Genomic DNA, 27,094 nt, shown 5'->3' with positions numbered 1-27,094 from the left:
GCCACCTCGGTAGCCAGGTCCGATACCATGTAGGGCTTTTGCCCTTCCCAACCCCCAGGAGCACTTTGCAGGCCTCTCAAACTCACTGCATGCCCCGTTTTTCAGGAAAAAAATGAGGCGTGCAGAGGATTTGGGAGGCCCACAGAGTGAAAAAACATTTTGTTTTAAATTTATCTCTTCAAAATCTTGGTGCGTCTTATATTCCGGTGCATCTTATAGCCCCCAAAATATGGTTGTTTTGTTCCAAAAAACCTTAACTTTTATCTACCATTAACTTAATGATGGATAAAAATTGTAATGGTTTACCAAAAGAAGACCTAGTTTGCCCTGAAATGCAGCTTGTTCTTGACTTACGTCTATTTGTTTAGTGACTGAATTTAGACTGGCATTGAAGAAAGTGACTTATGCACTTAGAACCATTGCAGCATTCCCATGGTCACATGACCAAAATTTGGACGCAACTGGCATGTCTGTTTTTGACGGTTCCAGCATCCTGGGATCACGTGATCCCCTTTTGCGACCTTCTGACAAGCGAAGTCCATGGGGGAAGCCAGATTCACTTAACAACCGTCTGGCTAATTTAATAACTGTAGCGTTTCCCTTAACAACTGTGGCAAGAAAGGTTGTACAGTAGGGCAGAATTCACTTAAGAACTGTCTTGCTTAGCTAAGGAGACTTGGGGCTCAGTTGTGGTCGTAAGTCAAGGACTACCTGAAGCAGTATTTCGTTGTTGTTTTTTTGAAACAATCAGATTAAGTATTTCTATTTCTCTGTCGATATCCTGACTTTGATGAAGGTTACCCCGTTTGCATCCCAGGACTTACATTTATTGCCATTCACATACTCTGACTTCCAATCCTCGCATGTTGCTTCTCTGAGGTTTTAATAGCCAACGGGACATCTGCCAAATTTTTGTGGTTTTTTCGTTCAGTTTCACGACGTTGTTTAAATAAGCACTGGGGTTATTTAAACAGTGAGATGGTGATTCCTGAGAGAGAATGGCAGATCAGTTCGAATTGTATATTCAGGTAGTCCTCCGGGAAGGCGCATCGTGCTGTCCGAGAAACAAGCTCACCCCTATGAGATTAGCCCGCCCCACGCAGCATGCCTCCTTCTGTGCCAGCAGAAGGGGGCATGCTGCGGACCTTGTAGGCCAAGGAATTCTGGACGGGATGATTTGGGACAGAGTCTTTTCTGCCCTGGCTCCCACCCTCTGGAACACACAACCCAAGGTCAGATCGCTCTCATCCTTTTGGCCTTCCGAAAGACATGGCTGTGCCAACTAGCTTGGGGCCTCAATGCAGTGTGGCACGTTGGAGGTGGCTGTTGGAGTAGAAAACACCCTGCCTTGTCCCTCGGCTCACCTGGCTCCTTCCCTCTCCATCCAGCTGAATTATATTTTGACTGCATTTTTCCAGTTAAGATGTCTGTCTGTCTCTATCAATAGCAATAGCAGTTAGACTTATATACCGCTTCATAGGGCTTTCAGCCCTCTCTAAGCGGTTTACAGAGTCAGCCTATCGCCCCCACAGTCTGGGTCCTCATTTCACCCACCTCGGAAGGATGGAAGGCTGAGTCAACCCTTGAGCCGGTGAGATTTGAACTGCTGAACTGCAGTCAGCTGAAGTAGCCTGCAGTGCTGCATTTAACCACTGCGCCACCTCGGCTCTATCAATCTGTCTCTGTCCGCCATCCATCCATCCATCTATTTATCATCTATATCGTCTGTCTGTCTATTTATCCATCTATCATCTATCTATCTATCTATCTATCTATCTATCTATCTATCTATCTATCTATCTATCTATCTATCTATCATCCATCCATCCACCCCTCTATCTATCATTTATCTATCTATCTATCTATCTATCTATCTATCTATCTATCTATCTATCTATCTATCTTTCATCTATCGACCTCTACTACCATCTAGCTATCTAATTAGCTAGCTATCTTTCTCTCCCTCCCTCCCCCTCCAGCTATCGTCCGTCTGTCCATCTGAATATATCTGGCAGCTTGATTCATTCTTAGTGACTCCTGGGGGTTTACAAAGATAAAAAAAACCCAATATAAAAACAATAACCCCTCCCTCCTGCCCCCTTTGGGTGACAACAGCCCAAAGAGTCGCTTGGTGAACTCTGTGTCCCTCTGGGGTTCCCAGGCTCCTTTTCAGAATCAGGTCTTCAGGGTTGGCGAAAGAGTGTGTAGGTGGGGCCCAATCCTATCTCTGCAGGGATTGATGTTCTAGAGCAGTGTTTCTCAACCTTGGCGACTTCAAGTCCTGTGGATTTCAACTCCCAGAATTCCCCAGCCAGCTGGGGGGATTCTGGGAGTTGAAGTCCACAGGACTTAAAGTCGCCAAGGTTGAGAAACAGTGTTCTAGAGGGAGGGAGCCACCGTGGAGGAGGCCCTTCCTCTCGGTCCCATCGGATGGTCCTCCTTAGATGTGATCAGGAAAAGACGGTCCTTCAAATAACTTTGTATGCGGACCATGAGGGGGGGACAAAACTTGACATTTCTAAATCGACCTCGCCTGTTTTCCAGGATGTCAGCTGCAACGAGATCCATACAATCCCTCCCCAGATTGGCAATCTAAATTCCTTGCGGGATCTCAACATCAGGAGGAATCACCTGGTACATTTACCTGAAGGTAAAAACATGCGCATACACACACACAGACGCACAAGGAAGTTTTAATGTCACTGCTCTTTTGCGGAATATTAGTTAAAATGTGCTCTTTTTTTTTTAGATTATGTATGTCTTATTGCTTCCATAATTAGTTGACCTATAACATTTTTATTGTGTTGTGTTGTGTTTGTGTGTCTACACCTGCAGAACTTGCCGACCTGCCTTTGATTCGGTTAGATTTCTCCTGCAATAAAATCACAACAATCCCAGTGTGTTACCGGAACCTCAGGCACTTACAGACAATCACCTTAGATAACAACCCCTTGCAGTCTCCCCCCGCCCAGGTAACGTATCTCCAAGTCTTAAAAATTTTAAATTGTGACTAAAATTGTGATTTCTCTCAACCCAATCGCGTTATTTCATTGGAGGAAACTTGGCTTTCATGTGTTTTTGCTCTCTTGCATAGTTGTTAAGTCTGTGGCATTAGATCTGTGCTTTGTGGGCAAGGTAGAATTAACCTTGGACAAGAGACAATCCGTGGAAATGCATCCTACGATTTAAATCTCAGAACCAGGAGGCTAAAAATCACTGTACAGTCGATTAGTTTGCTCTTGCTGTGAGTTGTGGTCATTGATGCTGTCTGTGCAAGTGTATAATGGCCCTATTCAGAAACAATGCTTCAGTAGCTTATGAGGCATGGGGCCATCCCCCAAGAATGGCCTATGTGTCAGTATACATTTACAAATCCCCCAACCTCCACTTAAAGACTTAGTATATCCCCCATTTAATCCAACACCCTCGACTATCACGAAATAAGAGAGTCTGCTTGAGGCTTTGGCATTTGAAGTCCCAAAAGAGGAAACTGCAATTGATAGCTGCACAGATGATTAAATAACATTTGAGACTAATGGTATATGGGGCTATCAGGCAAAAAACAGGGAATATTACGGAGAAAGTAGCACAAAGGTTATTCGAAGCTGGAGCCATCGGAGGAAAACTGGAGAATTTAGCATTTAGAAGAAATTATTTGCAGCTCAATATTGAACTGACATGTCGAAGCTTTGTTGTTTTCTTAGAGATGTTTCATTACCAGATTAGACAACGTCATCAGTGCTAGAGGGGAGTGAGATTTGCTCTTTGTTTATATACTAGTGATTTGCCCTGTTAGTTGTACATCAGACAGAGAGTGAGAAAAGAAAGAAAAGAAAGAAGGGAGGGAGGGAGAGAGAGAGAGAAAGAAGATTAAAATATTGGGCATTAAAACTGCAAAATTGACATTTATGTCCTTTTATATAGAAAGTGTTCTTCCATTAAAGACTTACCTAACTCTTAACCACCTGCCATCATATATTCAGCTGGATCAATTTATTTCTTTTAAGACTTATAGAACGCGGTGCTGTAGTCTTCAGAAAGAATTTAAATTTATTGTCAAAACCAGGCTATATATTTTCAGTGGTGGTTTTTATCTCTGATCTGCTCTGATCCGAATCTCTGGGTCTGACCTTTTTTAATCACTGTGGGGAAAGGACAGGACATTTGCCTGACCAAACGTCTTAAAAAATAGCTTTAGGTTTCATATGGACTGCTTTGCTTTCAAAATGTATTTATTTACATACGAAACATACCGTATTTTGGGGAGTATAAGACGCACATTTTTTTCCTTAAAAAAAGAGAGTGAAACTCTGGGTGTGTCTTATACATCAAATACAGCATTTTTTGCCTCCCGAAGCCCTGCCCCTTCACCAAAATGGCCGTGCATACCCTTATGAAGGCTTTCCGAGAGATCTTGGAGACTGGGGAGGGCAGAAATGAGCAAAAAACGGGCCGTTTTTTGCCCCCCCTCAGCCCCCAGCAGTACTTTATAAGCCTCCATAATGCTATGCATGCAATTTTTTGACAAAATATGAGCCTGTTTTTGTGAAAAACGGGCTGGTTTTTTGCTCATTTCCCCTCTCCCCCAAGGAGCAACCTGAAAGCATCCTCCCCCCCCCCCCAAGCTACTGCTGCCTCTTTTTTGAAAAAAAAAACGGGCCTGTTTTTATGAAAAAGGGGCCATTTTGGGGAGGTTTGCAGAGTGCAAAAACTTTCTTTTTTCCTTTTGGAAAGCTCTTTAACTGATTGATGAGAATTACATTGATCAAGTGCTGTGCCAGCAGAAACACCTACCTATCTATTTATTTCTCTTTCTCTCTCTCTCTAGCCCTCTACCTACCTATCTACCTACCCTCTCTCTCTCTCCCTACCTATCTACTGTATTTCTCTCTCTCTATTTCTCTGTTTCCCTCTAACTACCAACCAACCTACTCTCTTTCTATTTCTCTCTCTCTACCCCTCTACCTACCTACACACTCTCTCTCTTTATCTCTCTCTATTTCTCTCTCTCTCTATCCCTTTTTCTACCTACCTACCTAACTACTCTCTCCCTACCTACCTACTGTATTTCTTTCTCTTTCTCTCCCTGTCTATCCCTCTATCTACCTAACTACTTTATTTTTAAATTTGCCTCTTCAAAACCTTGGTGCATCTTATACTCCAGTGCGTCTTATACTCTGAAAAATATGGTATTTATGAAATTTATTTGCCGCCCACCTTGTATCCAATAACTCTGGATCTCTTACAGCATACTACCATTGAAACATTTAAAGGACATTTAAATCAACAATCCTAGAATATAGTGGGTAAAATTGTTAACAAATAAAAAATGCTTTGTCTCCCCCCCACCTTCTAGATATGTATAAAAGGAAAAATCCACATATTTAAGTATCTGAACATGGAAGCGTGTAAAGTTGTGCCAGACCTTCCCGATTACGATAGGCGACCGATAGGCTTTGGATCCTGGTAAGCAGCCAGACATTTCAAATCCATGTTGACCTTTTCTTCTGAACGAAAAAGGGTGGACTTCAACTCCCAGGATTCTCTGCGCTGACTGGGGAACTCTGGGAGTTGAAGTCCACCCGTCTTAAAAAGTGAGGATGAGAAACACTGTTGAGGGTTCTTAACCATCTCCTGGTGTTTGGGCTCCAAGTCACCCTGCTGGCTTTCATGCCTAAGGCGGGACTAGAACTCCCAGTCTCCTGGTTGCATCACCACAACCTCCGTCAAAGCTGTCGGCACAGCGCCCTCCTGAGGTGAAGTGGTGAAGCCTCTTGGATCTACCTTGTCACACCTGTACCTGCTGCCCCAGAGGACCGAGACCCCTTAGAATGGAGCTAATGCAAACAGGGAAATTAAAACAAAGAGAAACCTGCCTGTTCACCACCAGGGTAGATTTTTTTAAAAAGTTATTTATCTATTTATTTATTTATTAGACTTATATACCGCTTCATAGGGCTTTCAGCCCTCTCTAAGCGGTTTACAAATTGTTTTAGCAAATTGAGTCAGCAACTTGCCCCCACAGTCCGGGTCCTCATTTCACCCACCTCGGAAGGATGGAAGGCTGAGTCAACCTTGAGCCGGTGAGATTTGAACCGCTGAACTGCAGATCACAGTCAGCCAGAGTGGCCTGCAGTACTGCACCCTAACCACTGCGCCACCTCGGCTCATTAAATTAAAAATGGGTTTTTTAAAATTTAAATCGGATTTATTTTTATTTTTTATCAAGTTTATTTTAACGAAATGTTTTTGGAGTAAAACTCTATCTAAAGATAGTGTTCTATTTAAGATACATTCATAATTTAGTTTATTCAGCATGAAACGGAACTTAGTGGTGTAGCGCGAGGCTGTATATCCTGCAATATAGTCAACAGCGGATCAGATCAGGAGCCACTTAGGGGACAGAGACGACAGCTGCTCTTTCAAAATGATGGTTTAAATTGAGTTGATTTAAACCAAGACTTTTTGCTTGTGATTTAAATCGTGGCTCAAATCGACTGGCTCTCAACCCACCCTGTCGTTCACACCCCTGGCGTCAGCAGCTTGGCAATGCACAAAAGCCCACCCTTTTTATGAAACGCACTTGGGGTCATAAATCCCTTCCTGGGATGCCCGTTGCTTCCGGTTGCGGCATTTGCAGAGACAGGATGCCATAGAAATAACCAATGTTGCACGTGTCGCTTCTCCCACCAGTGAGAGTTCCTTTAAAGCAAGTGACAACCAGCCAGGGATGGTTAGCAAGGCCCGGCTGAAGCCAAGGTCGTTGTTATTAGAGCCGCTGCGGATTTCCCTAGGGCCTGGTGGGACAGAGGATGCTTTGTTAACTGCCCGCTGGCAGGGTCGGGGATGTCCTTTGTTACAAGTTCTGCTGAGCGAAGCAGTTCTTCATATAAGGCATTTGTAAAGTCATGGGTTGAGTTCTGTGGTCACTGTGCAGAGAGAGAGGAATCTGTTTCTGCTCACTCAGACCTCCATTGGTTGATGTTACAGCTCTGTCTCTAGCGGTGATGGCTGACCCTTTTCTTGTGCATCATGCATCGGGTGGGTTTCATTTTTTTTTTAATACCAGTTTGGTGGCCTGGCTAGATGGGGGGGGGGGAAGGATGTGATTGAGTGGGCGTGGCCAACTTGATGTCACTCATGCACACTCAGTCCCATGACCCCTCTCACCAAGCCACACCCACCGAAACGGTGGCAAAAAGTTTTGACGGGGGGGGGGGGGGACACGACTTCCAGCCTTGCTGGAGCTAAGGGAGCGCCTGTAAACTATCCAGTAAGAAAAAAACAGTTTTTGTCCCCCCCCCCCCCCCCCCCCCCCAGGAACACTCTGCAGGCTTCAGCAGGGCTGGGGGAAGGGGAAAACGGAGGCATTTTTGTGAAAAATGGCCCATTTTTCTCACGTTTCTTGCAAAAAGGGGGGCATTTTTGCCATCCCCCCAGCCCTGCTGAAGCCTGCAGAGTGTTCCATTTTGAAAAAAATGGCCCCTCTTTGGGACTAGCACACCATTAAAAAAGGGGGTGGGATTAATTTTTTTTTTTTTATTTTTTTTTTGATGTTTAATGCCTTTTAATGACTGAAAGAATTTTCATTTTCATTTTATACAATCACTTATATACTGTGCATAAAAAAAAAAAGAAAAAAGGAAAAAAAAAAAACCCCACATAACACTTCATTCCCCCATACACCCTCTCTTCTCCCCCTCCAACTTTCCTTTCACCCCTCCAGCATTCCCCTCTTCTACTTCCCTACCCCCTCAGACATCTCCCCCTCCCTCCATTTCACCCTCCATACATTCCCTCTCACTCCCTCTTTACTTCTCCCTTCTCTTTCCCTCTTCTCCTCACTTTGGTGTATCCATACAATTCAATTTGTTTTTTACAATAAAAGTAGAAAAAGAAAATAAGAAAAAAAAAGAAAAACGAGCCGCAGTACACAAGTGAATTCTTATTGTTCTAAGGATTGAAACTGTAATTCCACCCTCCCCCCTCCCCCCTATAATCCCCCCTCCCTAACCCCCTTACGGCTTCGCAGGTCCCATGCCCGGCATAATTCTTTAACAAGCATTTGAGTATAATAAGGCCAGCTAACTTTAAAATTAAAAAAATAAAATAAAAATAAAGCCAAAAAGAAAAAGGAAAAATAGTAGAAAATAAGAAATAAAAAACACCCACACTCACACACAAAAAGAAGAAAGAAACAAAAAGGGTCAATAAACCCACTACGTTAACACAGCTTCCCATTATCTGTAAATCTTAAACAATGTGACTCATTCCAAATTTCGATTATTTTGCTACTTGCAGGGTTTCAAACTGTATTAGAGCCAGGTAAGTTGATCAATTAGAATTCCCCAACTAAAAGTCTCCTTGCTTTGCCTATCTATTCAGACCTTTAATTTATCTCTTTTTTATCCAAATATCCAAACCTTTCTATAACACCATTAAACTCAAATACTTCTTTCATTTTTCATTTCCAACACCTCCCTTTCTATCCTTACCCACCTCCACATATAAATTTTTTACCTTCCACCCTGCCTTTATCCATATCCACATATATATTTTATCCACATTCATTGCTCCTCCCATGTTTACTCCACTTTCCTGAAGATTCTCCGACCAATCTTTCTTAACCTTATATTGAGATAGCAACTCAAACAAACATCAGCTTGCGTTCTAGCCCCAGGTAATCTAATTAAACTTTCGCTGCCCTTCCCTCTCCCACGCACCTCCCAACTCCGTTCGTCCCAAACCGCAACTCAAAAAGATCACAATTTCCGCTCTCCTCGCCTGAGAAAATAGTTCATGCACAATTTGAGTTAGAGTTCAGACAAAACTTCTGTACAATATATGTCCACAATCAGCAACGCTTCTTTCAGTCTCCATGTCTCATCATCGATATGCCACTTTTCCATTTTATCCCAGACAGAAATCATAAAACTTTAAACGGTGGCAAAAAGTTTTGACGGGGGGGGGGGGACACGACTTCCAGCCTTGCTGGAGCTAAGGGAGCGCCTGTAAACTATCCAGTAAGAAAAAAACAGTTTTTGTCCTCCCCCCCCCCCCCCCCCCCCCCAGGAACACTCTGCAGGCTTCAGCAGGGCTGGGGGAAGGGGAAAACGGAGGCATTTTTGTGAAAATGGCCCATTTTTCTCACGTTTCTTGCAAAAAGGGGGGCATTTTTGCCATCCCCCCAGCCCTGCTGAAGCCTGCAGAGTGTTCCATTTTGAAAAAAATGGCCCCTCTTTGGGACTAGCACACCATTAAAAAAGGGGGTGGGATTAATTTTTTTCAATGAAGATTGTTCTGCACACGTGCAGAACAGAAAATAAAGATGGCGGTGCCCAGGATAGAACGGTCACATGTCCGGCCGAGTTACTACCTTTTCAGCCGAACTGGTAGGAACTCACCTCTGGCGGTCACTCATAATGCAGTGCCTGCGTGACCCCCATGTGTGGTCCATGCATACGTGCGATCCCCCTACACATGCACGTGTAATCGCCCCTGTGGGCACCCCACACATCCGTGTGTGACCCCCCCGCATGCGCTCCTCTCACATATGCGTTCAACCCCCTTTGCTCCCCCCTGTCCCCCTCACGTGCACGTGTGTCTCCCACAAGCCCCACAGAGACCTGAAAACACAGACTCGCTCCCTGTGGGAGACACGCACATGCAGAGTGGAGCTGAGCTGGCGCAGTGGCTTGCCTGCCTGCAGAAAGAGCATAACGTCTTCTCCGGTTCCAAACTCCAAAACTCGGCTGCCGAGTCTTCCAGCAGCGGCCGCTCTAGGAGTGCGCTCTATGGTTGTGGGCTGGCTGGTGGAACTCTCTGTAAGGAACCCTCTGTAAGACAGGCCATATTTTGTAAGTAAAAAGAAAATAAGACCATGTCGTATTTTCGGGGAAACACGGTACAATATAATACAACCCAACCCAACAAATAAAACAATAAAATAAAATAATACCAGTTGGCTGATACCTTGGGAACTTTAAGACTTGTGGACTCCAACTCCCAGAATTCCCCAGCCAGTTGAACTGAAGTCTACAAGTCTTAAAGTTCCCAGGTTTGGACACCCCTGCCTTACACAGTTGACCAATGCTTCTACATGTAGCAGACCAAGCTAATAGAAGTGCAACAAAAGTGTGAGGAGGAAAAGGCAAAACAAAATCTTTTTGTTGTAAGAACAAGGCCTCTCTTGTAGCATCACCTTTAGCATAGAAAGCAGCCCGAAAAGGGTCGACTGTGCCCTTTGTATTCCTGCCTAATATCGGATGTTTCCCGAAGAATTTATCCTTCCTTTCTCCCTTTGATAGCCACGAAGACCTGTATTTGAGTCGACCATATGGAGCACTGGATTCCGGGTTCAACAGCGTGGACAGCGGAGATAAGAGGTGGTCAGGAAATGAAGTAAGCGTGCTTGGTTTGCATTTGGCTGGCAGGTAATTTGTAGCTTAGGAAAGGGAGGCAGAACAACGCAAAATCCGTGTTTCAAAGGCCTGTCATCTTGAAGCATCTTATTTTGTTCTTGCGTCTCACTTTTGTCTCTGAAATTGCAAAAAAAAAAAAGGAGGCTGGAAAGCCATTAATCAATAGCATCCTTTCATGCCATATATACCTATAAATATGTATATACCTATATATATATACCTATATATATACCTATACCTATACTTATCGTAAGTCGAGGAGGCAGGAAGCTATCAAATATTTGATTCTGATAAAAGCCTAGTCAAGCCAAGAAGGTTGCAAAGGAAAGAGAGAGAGAGAAGGGTCATTTCAAATTTGGCTCAGTTCATTGAAGTCATTCCCTTTCAAAGGAATTTCCCCAACCCCCTCCTGCTAATAGTACTGAAATCGAAGAAATTGAAATTGTTACTCTAATGGTGAGAACTTGGAAGCAGTAGTTTGAAATATTTGTTGATAGGAATAAAAATATATTTGTCCACGTTGAATTGCTGTGCAAATATATCAAAATGAGGAACGTCCTTTGAAATGGATCCTAAATTCTCCCAAATCTGGAGGTAGATTTTTGCCACTTTTCTGACATTCAGTTTGAGGGGTCCTTAAGAAATTCTTCAAGGGACGCAGAGGCTCAGTGGCTTAGACGGCGAGCTTGTCGATCAGAAAGGTTGTTCAGTTCGGCAGTTCGAATCCCTAGCGCCGCATAACGGAGTGAGTTCCCGTTACTTGTCCCAGCTTCTGCCAACCTAGCAGTTTGAAAGCACATAAAAAATGCAAGTAGAAAAATAGGAGCCACCTTTGGTGGGAAGGGAACAGTGTTTGATGCACCTTTGGCATTGAGTCATGCTGGCCACATGAGCACGGAGACGTCTTCGGACAAGCGCTGACTCTTCGGCTTTGAAACTGAGATGAGTACCACCCCCTAGAGTCGGGAAATGACTAGCACATATATGTGAGGGGAACCTTTACCTTTAAGAAATTCACTAAACTGAGCCAAGAGATAATACCTAGGATTGAACTTTGCTACTGAGTAAATTTCTCTTTCCTAGCAATAAATCTTGTATGGATTGTATGGGTGTCTGTATTTTTAAAACTGTCCAGTGACTTAAGTGCAGCTTTTTCCAGGAAAGACTTACAAAGGTTTAAACAAATATGAAAGGGGTTTTATTTTTATTTTTAATGCAGCCGACAGATGAGTTTTCTGACCTTCCCCTGCGAGTGGCAGAGATCACGAAAGAACAGAGGTTGAGAAGAGAGAGCCATTATCAAGAACACAGAGGGAACTCCGTAGTGACAAATGGTGGAGGTAATAGCTCTCATTTGGTGGCTTTTTAGGTGATTTGTATTTGAGGATTGCATGTTAAACTGAACCAGAAGATGAGAAGAGTTGAGAATTATGGATAAATAGATATATTTGAAGTGTTGGGTCCTTAGTGCAGTGTTTTTAAACCACTGTGCCGCGGCACACTAGTGTGCCGTGACATAGTGTAAGGAGTGCCGTGGGAAAAACACTTTATATATAGTCAATATAGGCACAGAGTTAAATTTTTTTAACATTTTCGAATGGTGGTGTGCCTCGTGATTTTTTTTCATGAAAAAAGTGTGCCTTTGCACAAAAAGGTTGAAAAACACTGCCTTAGTGCTCTCTGAGCTTGGATGTTTTCTTGCAGACGTTTCATTACCCAGCTAGATAACATCATCAGTGCTGGAAGCCACACTGCACTGATGATGTTACCTAGCTTGGTAAGGAAACGTCTGCAGGAAAATGACGACGCTCAGAGAACACCAAGGACACTTCAATATTTCTGAGCTGGAAATATTCTTATATATTTGAAGTATTTTACCATCTCAGGGTGGCTTGAAAATTAAATAAAAGCACATAAAATTGGCTATTTCCTTCAACCGCTCCCATTTATGGGAAATAATCTCTTAAACAAATGATCTGCTGAGATTGGTAGTCCTTACTTAGCGACCCTGGTAAAATAACCATTTGCAGTGACAATGGCAATGAAAAAAATAATAACTTTGTGACCCATCCTTGCCACTTTGTAAGCCAAAAAAGAAAGTCAGATCATAAGCGTAGTTGTGGTCGCATAGCGACCGCTTCACGACTGAGCTGCAGCTCCCCGTTATGGTTGCTAAACGAGGACTACCTTTGCCTTGAAAATAAGTGGATGGTTTCAAAAGCTTTATCATTTGCTTTCAGTTCCTTGATGTAGGGTTTGGCTCTGGGGTTAATTGTAGGCCCAGTCAACCAAAGGAGGAAATATAGCTGTGTTTTATTAGATACCCGGGGCAAATAGCTAGCTTTCATCCCTAACCTTTCAACTTTTGTGCTTCCAGCGCTCTGCTGAAGTCCTAAAAAGAACAGCCCTGGACTTGCCAAAATATCAGCTAAATCTTGGGTCTGGCTCCTGTGAGCTCAGGACATTAATAATAGCTTTTTTTCCACAAGTCCTTGGGTAGTGCAGGAAATAATTTGTTAATAATTTGGTTAAATGTTTTATAAAACGTACAAATCAAAACTAACAGAAACTGCCATATTTTTCAGACTATAAGATGCACCAGAGTATAAGACGCACCAAGATTTCGAAGAGATAAATTTAAAAAAAAAGGTTTTTGCCCTCCCGAGCCCCCAGGAGCACTCTGCAGGACCCCCTCCCCCCCAAATCCTCTGCTCGTCCATTTTTGCGAAAAACGGGATGCGCAGGATGGGGTTTCAGGAGGCCAAAAATACTGTATTCAGTGTATAAACAGCACCCAGATTTTCACCCTCTTTTTGGGGGGGGGAGTGTGTCTTATACTCCGAAAAATACAGTAAGAATCAAAAGAAAGAAGAAAAAGAGAAATAGAGGCTTCACTGGTCAATTGTTCTCACTGTCAGGAACTTCCTCCTTGTGAAAAGTTGAAAAAGTGATTGTTTTAAAAGCCCTTGATGATAAAAACGGCATTCTGTAAAACATAATTTTAGGATCGCCACCCAAGTGATAATCCTGTTACTCCCAAATAAATCAATTCTTCTGTGCCAAAGCAAAGATTACACACACACACACTCCCTGGAGCTTTGTTGTGAACTGCTATCTCTGGTTTTGTGGGTAGTCATTAAACCTTCCAATTGGTAGCTGGAAGGTTTAATCTTTTCCCCCCCCCCCTCCCCTCCTTTATCTTCCAGTGAAGGAAATTTATCTTTTCAGGGTGGAAAGTTTCTCTTTTGGCAGCACTCCTGTTTAGGGAGAATCCCGATAAGGATGCTGCAGCCGTGGTGATAAAAGCCAGTGCGCAGCAAAAAGATTTCTTAATCTGATGTTGAATAAATTTCAAAACAGTGTGTCTGTCTGTGTGTCTATCAGAAGAATAATCCCCCCCTTTTTTGGTTGTTTTTGAGACTTGGCTCCAGGGGTGGGCTTCAAAAATTGCAGCAATGGGTTCGCTGCCCCGTTGCTGGGTGGGCGTGGCCATGGTGGGTGTGGCCAAGTCAGCTTCCTGAAGCGGGGGGCCGGGGAGACATTTTTTGCCTTCCCCAGGCTCTGGAGGAGTACCTCGAGCCTCCAGGAGGTAGAAAACTGCTTCTCCTGGATTCTGGAGGCCAGAAACAGGCCTTTTTCTGGAACGTCCGGTAGGCCCGTTTTTCCCCCTCCTCAGGCTCCAGTGGCCCTCTGGAGGCTGGAAACAAGCCCATTTTTGGACTTCCAGAACCTCCCATAGGCCCGTTTCCCCCCCTCCCTGAGCCTCCATGCCCTGTACTTACCTGGCACGATGAACGGGCTGCATGGAGATTCCAGGGAGGGGTGGGGTACAGGGGTGAAATCCTTCCGGTTCAGCCGGGTTCAGCCAAACCGGTTGGGACGATTGTCCTTGGTTCTGCGAACCAGTAGTAAAAAGAAAGCTTCCAAGGATCGCGCGGCTCAGCTGTGAGCCGCATGATCCCCAGAACCGTTTTTCCTGCTTTTTAAATGCTTTTAAAAGCTAAAAAAAATAGCTGAAAATGAAAAAATAAAAGTTAGCCACTCCTACCCAGTCACATGACACCCCTACAAAGCCACGCCCACATAACAGGTGAAAAGGGAAATTAGAATTCACCACTAGCCGAATGGGCGTGGGCATGGCCAGCCAGGTTTTGGGGGGTTCGCCGAACTGGACAGAATCCTAGTTAGAGGATCGCCCAAACTCGTGCGAACCACCCCACCCCAGCAGCGCCCCCCCCCCCCCCCGCGGCTTGGCTCTTCTGATGGTGCCTGATGTCCTAACTCTTTCCCTTCTGTGTGTCCAATGGAGCAAGATCTGGATCAGATCGACTTTATTGACAGCTGCGCCGCTGAGGAAGAGGAGGAAGAAGTGAGGCAGGCCAAATGTCCAGAGTCCGACAGCCTCAGCACGCAATTCATAGCCTATATTGAACAACGCCGAATCTCTCACGAGGTGACACTTCCTTTTTTAAAATTGTGGTGTGGGTCAGTGGGTGGGATCTTGCATGCTGTCCCTTTGCTGTCAACTCAGTCGACTTTTCCCGCCTGGCAGTTTTAACAATCGTATGTCCAATGTTTGGTTCGATTTTTAAAATCCGAGATTAATTTTAATTAAGGAAAAAGTAATGAGGCTAATGTCAGGGTTCCTAATAGCATCCAAAAGTAAATCAGAGTCCAAGGCAAAGGATTGCTCAAAGTTCCAATTGATGAAGAGAGCCATGTTGGCACATCTGGGAAAACCCGAATCTGAAAGCTTCCCTGTTTTCCCCACCTAGTTGAAAGTTGCCCCCACACCCACAAGCCCATCATATGGTCCAATCTCCCACTGCCATGCTGGCAGCTTCCACCCATCCAGTTCCGGCCAGGTGCAGAGGTGCAAAGACAAAGGATGACCTTGGTTTTCTAGAAAGAATGTTGTTATGGCTACATAGCATCTAACTCAGTACAATCCCATTTTCCCACCATAGAAAAGGCATAGCAGAATAACGGAAAGTGTGGCAGGCCAAAGATCCAAAAGGAAAAATGGCCGCAGGGCTGACAGCTAATCTTTTACAAAGTGAATCAACACAATTGAGCAAACAGAATTTCTGCTGCTCAACGAGACAGTCTTGAAGGGAGTTTTGTCCCATTTTATGATCTTTCTTGCAATGGCTGTTAAGTGAATCACGGCAGTTGTTAAGTTATGGCTTGGTTGTTAAGTGAATCTCCCTTCCCCATGGACTTTGCCGGTTGGAAGGTCACAAAAGGGGGTCATGTGACCCAGGGATACTGCAATCGTCATAAATATGAGTCAGTTGCCAAGCGTCTGAATTTTCATCACGTGACCATGGAGATGCTGCAAGTCATAGGTGTGAAAAACGGTCATAAGTTGCTTTTTTCAGTAGCGTCATAACTTCAAATGGCCACTAAATGAATGGTTGTAAGTCAAGGACACATAACACAGCCTTTCGTTTTCAGAGAAAAGGTTGTATGTCCTTGTGGTTTTATCTTTGAGTTATCTTGAGCTTTCGCGGCATAACAGCACGCTACAGTGCTTATCTTGGATAATATTTAATATTATGTAATTATTATTAATATCAGATTTTTATTTGAAAGCAGATGATATTGGGCAGCTTCAGTCGTGGTTAAAAGCCAGCAAAGGAAACAGATGCATATTTCGGAGAGTTAACAGTCCTCTCCATTGTGCTCCTCATTATGAAATGCCTCTCAGAATGAGTATAGGCAAAACTGTACACATTGTGTGGGTGTGCTGCGGAACAATTCTATTATTTGAATAATGTTTGGCATATCAAATTAATGGTTGCCTTAATAAGGCAGCCGGGAAAAAAATAAGGAGGCTGAGATCTGCAGCCCAGCCTTTTGGTATTTCAATTTTTGGATTGATCACATTTTGAAACCCTCTCCGATTCTCCTCTCCTCTACACCTTGTCCTCAACAACCACAAGTGAGCCCAGAATGAATGTTATTAAATGAGAAATTTGTTCAGTGAGTTTTGCCCCATTTTACGACTTTTCTCAACACATCTGTTCATCACTGCAGTTCAGGGATGTGGGTTGCTGCCGGCATTACTGTTGGTTCGGGGCACGCGTGCATATCTTCTCATAAATAGGTCTGCACGTGTGCAAAATGTTAAAAAATGAAAAAAATAAATTTCTGCAAGGAAAATTGTTCTGCGCATGCGCAGAACCGAAAATCAAGATGGCGCCGCCGAAGGACAACTGAAAAATGATCCTAAGTCCCTTTTGGTCAATGCCATCGTAACTTCAAACAGTCACTAAATGAACTGTTGTAAGTCGAGGACTGCGTGTATTTGTAAATCGGTCCAATGAAATGTTAAAAGGGAAAACGAACGAAAACTTGAAAAAAGGGGCAAGGATAGTTAAAATCCCAGATTAAAAGTTAATTAAAAGGCAGGAGGGAGGGAATGCCTTGCCTTGGCGGGGGGTGGGGGGTGGAGAAGATTCCCAAGGTTTTCCTAGATGAGGCAGCTTCCACATTCCTCAAATAGAAAAATTGTCTGTTTTCTTAGATGGAAATTTGTTGTTACTGTAAAAGAAAATGAAAGTATGTGTCCTTTTAAAATAGATCGGGGGTAGCTCTGTTAAGGTTCAGAGATCATAGGATGCAGGCAGGCCTTGAGTTACAACTACAGTGGAACAATAGCAGTTAGACTTACATACCGCTTCCTAGGGCTTTCAGCCCTCCCTAAGCGGTTTACAGAGTCAGCATATATTGCCCCCACAGTCTGGGTCCTCATTTTACCCACCTCGGAAGGATGGAAGGCTGAGTCAACCTTTGAGCCGGTGAGATTTGAACAGCCGAACTGCAGAACTGCAGTCAGCTGAAGTAGTCTGCAGTGCTGCATTTAACCACTGCGCCACCTCGGCTCCCACCCATTATGGTTCTAACTCGTGATGGCCCCTAAGGGGGTTCAATTATTTAATTATTTACAAATAATTCAAGGCGGCGAGCTTATCTAAAACTTCCCCTGTTTTTCCCATAACCTCAGTCTTGTGCAGTGGCTTGGACTGGGAAAGAGGGACTGGCCTAAAGTCACCAGCTGGCTTTTGTGCTTAAGACAGGACTAGAACTCACCATCTCCTGGTGATCGGTCCAAAGTCACCAGGACGGCCTTCAAGCCTAAGGTGGGACTAGAACTCACCGTCTCCTGGTGATCGGTCCAAAGTTACCAGGACGGCCTTCAAGCCTAAGGCGGGACTAGAACTCACCGTCTCCTGGTGATTGGTCCAAAGTTATCCAGATGATTGACAAGATGAGGCAGGACTTGAATTCGCCATCTCCCAGTTTCTAGCCTTAACTGCTAGACTAAACTGGCGTTTCATAGTGCGACGGGCCGATTTTACGTCCTTCTCGAAGGGTCCATCATAACTTTGTACGATCACTGGGTGTCAGCCGTTGACGACTACCTGTAGAAAAACTTTGGAAGAGGTTTCAGTCGTGGGTCACATGCCTCCCCCTCCCCACAGTGCCCCCGGGGACTTCCGAAGGCCAAGGGAAAGCTGTAATAAAAGGCGTCCTTCTAAACGCTGCTGCCTTTTCTTCCCGAGAAACAAGAGGCATTCAATCAGCGATGGAGTTTATTCTTAGGACGTAAATTGGAACAAAAGACGGTTTTATCGGTTGGTTATTGGCCTGAGGGCCTTGGCCTGGGAAGGCGACAGTGGTTGCAGTGTTTCCTGTCCTCGTTCTCCAGCTCCTTTGCTAGTTTTTACGGGAAGAAAAGGCTAAAAAGATGGCCCTCTCTTGTGTGCTAATCTAATGAAATGCAGACCCAAATTTAAACCTTCTATTAATGGCCTTGCAATGAAAGGTTAAAACATTAGCTAGGTTTGACTAAGGAAGTGGACGGAGTTTTGGTCACTCAGCCATGCTGGAAAGGCTTAACCACGATACATGGTGGTTTCCATCTCATTTCGGAAGGAGGGACGCTTCTTCACCTTAAGCCAGTGTTTCTCAACCTTGGCCACTTGAAGATGTCTGGACTTCAAGTCCCAGAATTCCCCAGCCAGCGAACGCTGGCTGGGGAATTCTGGGACTTGAAATCCAGACATCTTCAAGTGGCCAAGGTTGAGAAACACTGCCTTAGGCAATAAGCTGGCTGGGTGACTTTGTGCCGATCACCAGGTGACTGTGAGTTCTAGCCCCACCTTAGGCCTGAAAGCCAGATGGGTGGCTTTGGGCCCGTCCCTCTCTTTCATCCCAACCCACCTCGCAGGGTTGTTGTGATGGTGAAAATAGGAAGAGTATAAGGTTATGTTACCGCCTTGAATTATTAGCTACTGCTCAGCTGCGTCAAGCCACTGACGCCAACATGAATGCTCTACTTCTGCTTTTCACAGATATAGTTAAGCTCTCAAAGCTGCTGAAAATGTTCAGTGTTTGGTGTTCATGCGTGCAATTGGGTCAGCATAATCTTTTGGCACTAGCTAAATATATAAGATTATATATAAACCCCCAAATTATGCTGACCCAGTTGCAGCTATGCAGACCAGAAAATTTATATTCATATACCTTTTTTCACAGGGAAGGGAGGGGCATATACCGCCTACCAACCATTTAGTGCAGTGTTTCTCAACCTTGGCAACTTGAAGATGATTTAGAGACTGTTCAAACTTACAATGGCAATGAATAAAATGATTTAAGATTGTTTTCCACACTTAACGACCCTTGCAAGCATCCCCATGGTCCCATGATCAAAATTCGGATACTTGGCAACTGATCCGTATTTACGACGGTCGCAGTATCCTGGGGTTACGTGATCCCCTTTTGCGAACTTCTAACAAGCAAGTCCATGGGGGAAGCGAAATTCACTTCACAACTGGGTCACTCATTTAACAACTGCAACGATTCACTTAACATGGCAAGATAAGTCGTGACATCGAGTACACTCCCTTAACAAATGTTTCACTTAGCAGCAGAAGTTTTGGTCTCAGTTGCAGTCACAACTTGAAGACTACGTGCTTTCGAACTGCTAGGTTGGCAGAAGCTGGGACAAGTCATGGGAGCTCACTCTGTTAACGTGGCGCTAGGGATTCGAGCCGACGAACTGCCGACCTTTCTGATCAACAAGCTCAGTGTCTTAGCCACTGAGCCACTGGGTCCCTAATTAGATACTTAGAATAACTTTCATTTCATTTCATTTATTTAACATTTATAGGCCGCCCTTTTCCCTGAGGGGACTCAGGGCGGCTTACAATTAATAGAAAGGGAGTGCAAGACAAAACACAAGAAAAAAAATGTGAATAAAAAAATAAACCAGTAATAAACTTTATTGTCACTTTGAATGTATACTAATTGGCATATATTGAAATGAAATTTCGTTGCATCCAGCTGTCAAAGGGTCACCACCTCCGATATACGCTGCATATAATAAATAAATAAATAAAAAATTATGCATGTACTCACATCTATTATATGACAGAGAGAAACAACACATTCAAAGTGACAATAAAGTTATTCTACGTGTCTAAGTTGCCCTCCAAATCAGGGGTCTCCAAACCTCGGCCACTTTAAGCCTTGTGGACTTCAACTCCCAGAATTCCTCATCCCAACTGGATGAGGAATTCTGGGAGTTGAAGTCCACAAGGCTTAAAGTGGCCGCAGTTTGGAGACCCCCCTGCTCTAAATTAATGTGAAAGACTCAACGGTTGGTTTTGGCTGACCAGGCAGAATCTCTCTCCTCCTGTGAATGGCTGGAGGCTGGGAGATGAAAGGGCTCTTCATAAGCCTAAAATCAAATTAAGGCAATGTCATTGTAACACACTTGCTCCCCTCCCTGGCTCCGATCTGCAGCGAACACGGCAAGAGGCCTGCATGCACATGTCTGTTAGAGGCAGGCGGTATCTTCTGCTCTGGGTTGGCGTGTCCTGTGTCCACATTTTTCTCTTTGTCACCCAACAGTATGTAGCTGTGCTTAAAAAAAGGGGGTGGGGGAAGTCCCTTGGGGCAAACATTCCTTTCTTCCCTTCTGGGATCCCTGCAAATCTTTCACTTTATATCCCATCATGCACTCCGGATCAAACACAGCCTTCATTATTCATTCAATGTTAAGCGGTAATGAGATTTGCTGTTCTTTAATTGCTCAGATGATCTTTTGGTTAAGCAGGATGGCCTCTACACACACACACACACACACACACACACACACACACACACACACACACACACACAGAGCAGCCTTCTGTTCACTCTGGGATAATATCCCCGTGTCTGTTGCCCAACTTAATTACAGCTAGTCCTCGACTTACTGACCACAATCGAGCCCAAATTTTCTGTTGCTAAGTGAGATATTCGTTGTGAGTTTTGCCCCGTTTTACGACTTTTCTTGCAGCCTTTGTGAAGCGAATCACGACGGTTGTTAAGTTAGTCACACAGTCATTAAGTGAATCAGGTTTTCTCATGAGCATTGCTTGTTGAAAGCTCCCCCCCCCAAGACACTGCTACCGTCATAAATGTGAGTCAGTTGTCAAGGATCCAGATGAAGATTGCGTGACCATGGGGGTGCTGTAAGTGTGAACAATGGTTAATTGTGCCTTTTTTTCAGTGCCGTCATAGCTTTGAACGGTAATTAACTGAACTGTTGTAATTCGAGGACTAGCTCTACTGCTTGTGTAGAAATGGCCAAAAAGACCTTTTATATTTCCAGTAAATTTCCATTCTTGAAATTGCAATAGCTCAGAATTCTTCTGACCCTCTACAAGTAATCCTCGGCGTATGATCACAATTGAACCCAACGTTTACATTGTTAAGTGAGTTTTGCCCCATTTTACGACTTTTCTTGCCACAGTTGTTAAGTGAATCACTGCCGCTGTAAAGTTTAGCAACACGATTGCTAAGTGAATCCGGCTTCTCCATCGACTTTGCTTGTCAGAAAGTCACAAAAGGGGGTCTGATGGTCATAAATATGAGTCAGTTGCCCAATTTCCTAATTTTGCTACAACGCTCTTCCCTGTGAAAAACGGTGAAAAGTCCCTTATTCCAGTGTCCTCGTAACTTCAGACAGTCACTAAATGAACTGTTGTATGTTGAGGACTATCTGTATTACCTTGGTAAACCAGTTGATGAATAGGAAGGAAAAGGGAAGGAAGGAAGGAAGGAAGGAAGGAAAAGGAAAGGAAGGGAGGAAAAGGAAAGGAAAGGAAGGAAGGAATAGCAATAGCACTTAGCCTCAAGGAAGCACACCCAGTTCTGGAGCCCACCACAGACTATTAAAAATATAAATTTCCTTTTTTTGGGGGAAAAATAAATCAAAGGTAGTCAGCAAAAGAACAGGAGTTCTTCATTAAATAGTGAACGGGATAATTGCAAATGAGTTGGCCACCCGTGGAATTCAATCCACCGGTGGCCCTTGACTTGCGACCATCCATTTAATGACTGTTCCAAGTCACAGTGGCACTGAAAAACCAATCGTTTTTCACCCTTAACGACCGCTGCCGCATCTCGGTGGTCACGTGATCAGAATTCAGACGCTTGGCCACTGACTCACACTGATGACGGCTGCAGTGTCCTGGGTTCACATCATCCTCCTTTCTTGACCTTCTGACGAACCAAATCGGTGGGGAAGCCACTCAACAACCGTGTCACGCAGGAAAGGTCGTAAAAGGGGGCAAAACCCAGGTTTCAATTGTGCCAACTGGCAAATTCGGGGCTCAATTGTGATCGTAAGTCAAGGACTGCCTGAGGGCCGGCCATTTGCAATCCCAACTCTCTCGCTGAGAGAAATCCTAGCTCGTAGGAGCAGCTGCAACAGGAGGAAAAACTTTTTCTCCTTGGGTATAAACAAATCCATGTTAGGATCATCTTACAGAGCTTATTTTAATTCCGAACTGAAGATGCCAAGGGAGATTTCAGCGCCTACACAGAGCAGGACTAAACTTGGTCCAGCTAACAGGTCCACTGCACGGATTTGTATTTTAATGTCCGTCGTTGCTTGCTATGATTGAAAAATAATGGATTCCTTCAGTGGCGAAATTCAGGTTTTTTTTACTACCGGTCCTGTGGGCATGACTTGGTGGGCGTGGCAGGGGAAGGATACTGCAAAATCTCCATTCCCTCCCCACTCTGGGGCCAGCCAGAAGTATTCTCCTCCTCTTCTTCCTCCTCCTCCTCTTCCTTCTCTTCTTCTTCCTTCTCTTCTTCCTCCTCTTCCTTCTACTCTTCCTCCTTCTCCTCTTCCCCGCCTCTTCCTCTTCTTCCTCCTTCTCCTCTTCCCCCGCCTCTTCCTCTTCCTCCTCCTCTTCTTCCTCCTCCTCCTCCTCCCTATCCCAACTAGCCCCTCTGGAAAGCAAGACTTTGACTCCATTGAGTTGAATCAAAACAACTTTTACTGTGTGGTTACAGTAAAGTCAGGCGAAATCTGAAAAAGCAAAGGACAAAACAATTCTTCCGTTTCCCCAAACCTAAACCCCCCCCCCCCCCCAACTGTCCACCGGCAGCCAATGTGATGCCGCAACGTTGTTTTGAGAACTCCGAGTTGCCAGGCAGATAATGGTTCATTCTCAGGACACAACAGCCTTGGTACTGGCTAGGTGTCTGCTGTGTCTCGGAAGACAATGCCCCCCCCCTTGCCTAATTCCCAGGCGCAAAAGCACACAAAGAGTCCCAGCAAGCCGTCCCTTCCTCCTCCCCCTCCAACAGAATGGCAGGACCTCCTCCTCCTCCTCCTCTTTGCAAACCCTACTCCCTTCTAGCACTGATGACGTTCCCTACTAGGGTCATGAAAAGCCTGCAAGAAACAAGCCAAGCTCAGAGAGCGCCAATGGCCGTAAGTGTGAAAAAAGCATAAGTCGCTTTTTTCAGCGCTGTTGTGACTTTGAACAGTCACTAAACAAACTGTTGTAAGTCGAGGACTACCTATATAAGAGGTTCACTACTGTTGGAAGCGTTTCTAAGTCCAGAATGCCTTAAATCATATTCGTAGTTGGTATCTGTACATTTATGTCCCCACCTTAAGGCAATTGGTGAGTGTTGTTTGTGGCCAGGGCAAGTGGCTATTTGTAAACGAACACAGCTAGTCCTTGACTTACAAGCAATTCCTTTAGTTCCAACGGCACTGAAAAAAAAATGAAATACAACCAGTTCTCACACTTCTAACTCTTCCTGAGTCACGTGATCACCAGTTTAGAACATAGAATTCTTTATTGGCCAAGTGTGATTGGAGACACAAGGAATTTGTCTTTGGTGCAGATGCTCTCAGTGGACATAAAAAGTAAAGATACATTCGTCAAGAATCATAAGGTACAACACTTAATGGTAGTCATAGGGTACAAATATAGATAGGATAGGATAGAATAGGAATAGAATTAGAAGAATAGAATAGAATAAAATAGAATAGAATAGGAATAGAATTCTTTATTGGCCAAGTGTGAATGGACACACAAGGAATTTGTCTTTGGTGCAGATGCTCTCAGTGGACATAAAAAGTAAAGATACATTCGTCAAGAATCATAAGGTACAGCACTTAATGGTAGTCATAGGGTACAAATATAGATAGGATAGGATAGAATAGGAATAGAATTAGAAGAATAGAATAGAATAAAATAGAATAGAATAGGAATAGAATTCTTTATTGGCCAAGTGTGAATGGACACACAAGGAATTTGTCTTTGGTGCAGATGCTCTCAGTGGACATAAAAAGTAAAGATACATTCGTCAAGAATCATAAGGTACAACACTTAATGGTAGTCATAGGGTACAAATATAGATAGGATAGGATAGAATAGGAATAGAATTAGAAGAATAGAATAGAATAGAATAGAATTCTTTATTGGCCAAGTGTGGTTGGATACGCAAGGAATTTGTCTTTGGTGCAGATGTTCTCAGTGGACATAAAAAGACAAGATACATTCATGAGGAATCACAAGGTACAGCACTTAATGATAGTCATAGGGTACCAATAAGCAATCAGGAAACAATCAATATCAATATAAATTATAAGGATAAAAGCCACAAAGTGAACAGTCCTGCAGTCATAAGTGGGAGGAGATGGGGGATAGGAACGATGAGAAGACTAATAGTCATAGTAATGCAGACTGTGACCTTCCCGGCCTATCTCCAAAAAGCAAAGTCAGGGGAAGGTGAGAGAGTTGGAGGCATTTAATGATTGTGCCATTCAGTTGACTGACAACTGCAGTGATTCATTTATCAGCTGTGCCAAAAGTTGTAAAATCAGGCCTGATTCACTTAACCAACAGTCTTGCTTAATGGAAATTTTTGATCATAAGTTGAGGACTACCTGTGTTTGTTGGGATCTATATACAGGAAGCAACCCGAATTCATTCTCTGCTTGCTGATCATTTTTGTTTGCTTCAAATATTTTTTTAAAGACTGAACGTGGTCAGTCGAGGCTGACGAAAATGGAAGATTTCATGGGAGTCTAAGTTTTTGAGGCAGTGGGGGCTTTGCAAATGTTCTTAAATGTTGATTGTAGTATTATATTTTTTGTCTCGTTTTATGAAGGGTTCACCTGTAAAACCTACAAACAGCCGAGAGTTTCCTAGGTCGGAAGATTCAAGAAAATACCTCCATCAAAACAGGTGAGAACTTTTATTTCATAATAGTTTATAAGAACCTTTGAGGGAGAGCTGAAACTTAATGTATAACATAGAAGTCCCAATTCACATTTTTTTTAAAGATATAAAAGAGCCATTTTGGTGTAGGGGTTAAGAAGCTGGCTTAGAAACCAGGACACCTTGAGTTCTAGTCCCGCCTTAGACATGAAACCTGGCTGGGTGACTTTGGACCAATTGCCAGGAGACGGTGAGTTCTAGTCCCGCCTTAGGCATGAAAGCTGACTGGGTATATCTCTGAGGTTTATTATAGGGAAAATAGAAGAAGGGATATTATGTGTGTTCTCCACCTTGAGTTACTTCTGAAAATAATAAAGGCGGCAAATTAAACAGATGATAGATAGATAGATAGATAGATAGATAGATAGATAGATAGATAGATAGATAGATAGATAGATACAGACAGACAGACAGACAGACAGACAGACAGACAGACAGACAGACCCCCCAAGTTGGCGTTATTCAGGAGCAGAATGCAGGTGTCATATAGTAGAATTTAACAACTGATCATAAAACTCATCGTGAAGTTCCCATTGCCTTGTGCTTTGGCATCTCTCATCTAGCCACTTTTACTGGTTATCGGGTTAGAAATATAAAACACATGTGAAAGGAGGCTATTTATTTAGACTCTTTACATTCTGTGGGCCATGGAGTCCATTCCCCTGACAGCATGCACTGCTAAAAAAAAAAAGTCAACTGTAGTGCAGCGCACTGATACAAATAAGCACTTCTTGCAACGACAGAATTCAACAGCTGTGGGCACACAGCAGCCTTATCGTGGCCTCTTTCCTCCACCAGCTCTGCTTATCTGAGCAGGGATAAAGGCAGCCCTAATGATAGAGGTGTCACCAGGGTGGAAGTGATGGCTTTCTTGTCCAGGAATAGAGACACGCTGCTGTATCAACTGATAAATACACTGTTTGTCTCCCTGGGGCTGCATTTCTCAGGCTTGGCCACTTAAAGATGTGTAGACTTCAACTCCCAGAATTCCCGAGTTTGAGGAATTCTGGAAATTGAAGTCCACGTATCTTTAAGTGAGCAAAGTTGAGAAACATGCCCCTGGGCGCTTAAATCCTTAAATCCTTTGACAATTGTGTCAGCATTTCCTCTCAACCCCGCAGTCCATCATTACCCTTCTGTCCAGTGGTGACTCCTCTCTTTCTTCTCCTTCTCCTAATTGGTCATTTCCATCCAGATCCTACCCCAAAGTAGCATAGCCTTGCCTGATTAAAATGTACAGAAACAAAGCGTTTTAATGTAAGGCGTGTTCCAAATGACCCTATTAAATCTGAAATAGTGGTGAGAATGCAGTATTGTAGGCTGACTCTGCCCGCTGCCAGCAGTTCGATCCTGACCAGTTCAAGATTGACTCAGCCTTCCATCCTTCTGAGGTCGGTCAAATGAGGACCCGGATTATTGGGGGCAAGAGGCTGACTCTGTAAAACGCTTAGAGAGGGCTGGAATGAACTGTAAGCGGTATATGTTTTAAGTGCTATTGCCCTCCTTCCCTCCCTCCCTTCGGTGGTGACCCAGTGGTCAGAATGCAGTATTGCAGCCAAACTGCCCACAACCAGGAGGTTGATCCTGACCGGTTCAAAGTTGACTCAGCTGCCCATCCTTCCGAGGTGGGTAAAATGAGGATCCAGATTGTTGGGGGCAAGAGGCTGATTCTGCAAATCGCTTAGAGAAGGCTGTAAAGCATTGTAAAGTGGTATATAATACAATAGCAGAGTTGGAAGGGACCTTGGAGGTATTCTAGTCCAACACCCTGCCTAGGCAGGAAACCCATTTCAGACAAATAGCTATCCAACATCTTCTTAAAGACTTCCAGTGTTGGAGCATTCACAACTTCTAGAAGCAATTTCTGTTCCACTGATTAATTGTTCTAACTGTCAGGAAATTCCTCCTCAGTTCTAAGTTGCTTCTCTCCTTGATTAGTTTCCACCCATTGCTTCTTGTCCTGCCCTCTGGTGCTTTGGAGAATAGTTTGACTCCCTCTTCTTTGTGGCAACCCCTGAGATATTGGAAGACTGCTATCATGTCTCTCCTAGTCCTTCTTTTCATTAAACTAGACATACAATACAA

General features: G+C 43.9%; 1 protein-coding gene across 4 annotated transcripts in view; it reads left to right on the top strand.

Annotated features, from left to right (window-relative positions):
- Positions 1-27,094, top strand: part of LRCH3 (leucine rich repeats and calponin homology domain containing 3) — a 104,686-nt gene that overhangs the window by 44,023 nt on the left and 33,569 nt on the right. For all 4 annotated transcript variants that reach the window (XM_032225165.1, XM_032225164.1, XM_032225163.1 and 1 more), the window contains exons 4-10: positions 2,545-2,650; positions 2,836-2,972; positions 5,357-5,466; positions 10,308-10,401; positions 11,641-11,761; positions 14,735-14,874; positions 24,900-24,976. In XM_032225165.1, coding sequence (XP_032081056.1) covers positions 2,545-2,650; positions 2,836-2,972; positions 5,357-5,466; positions 10,308-10,401; positions 11,641-11,761; positions 14,735-14,874; positions 24,900-24,976 — 785 coding nt within the window. The remainder of the gene's footprint in view (positions 1-2,544; positions 2,651-2,835; positions 2,973-5,356; positions 5,467-10,307; positions 10,402-11,640; positions 11,762-14,734; positions 14,875-24,899; positions 24,977-27,094) is intronic.

The sequence above is a fragment of the Thamnophis elegans genome, chromosome 10 (genome assembly GCF_009769535.1).
Source record: "Thamnophis elegans isolate rThaEle1 chromosome 10, rThaEle1.pri, whole genome shotgun sequence".
NCBI classification, from domain to species: domain Eukaryota; kingdom Metazoa; phylum Chordata; class Lepidosauria; order Squamata; family Colubridae; genus Thamnophis; species Thamnophis elegans.
This window is presented reverse-complemented; position numbering and strand designations above follow the sequence as displayed.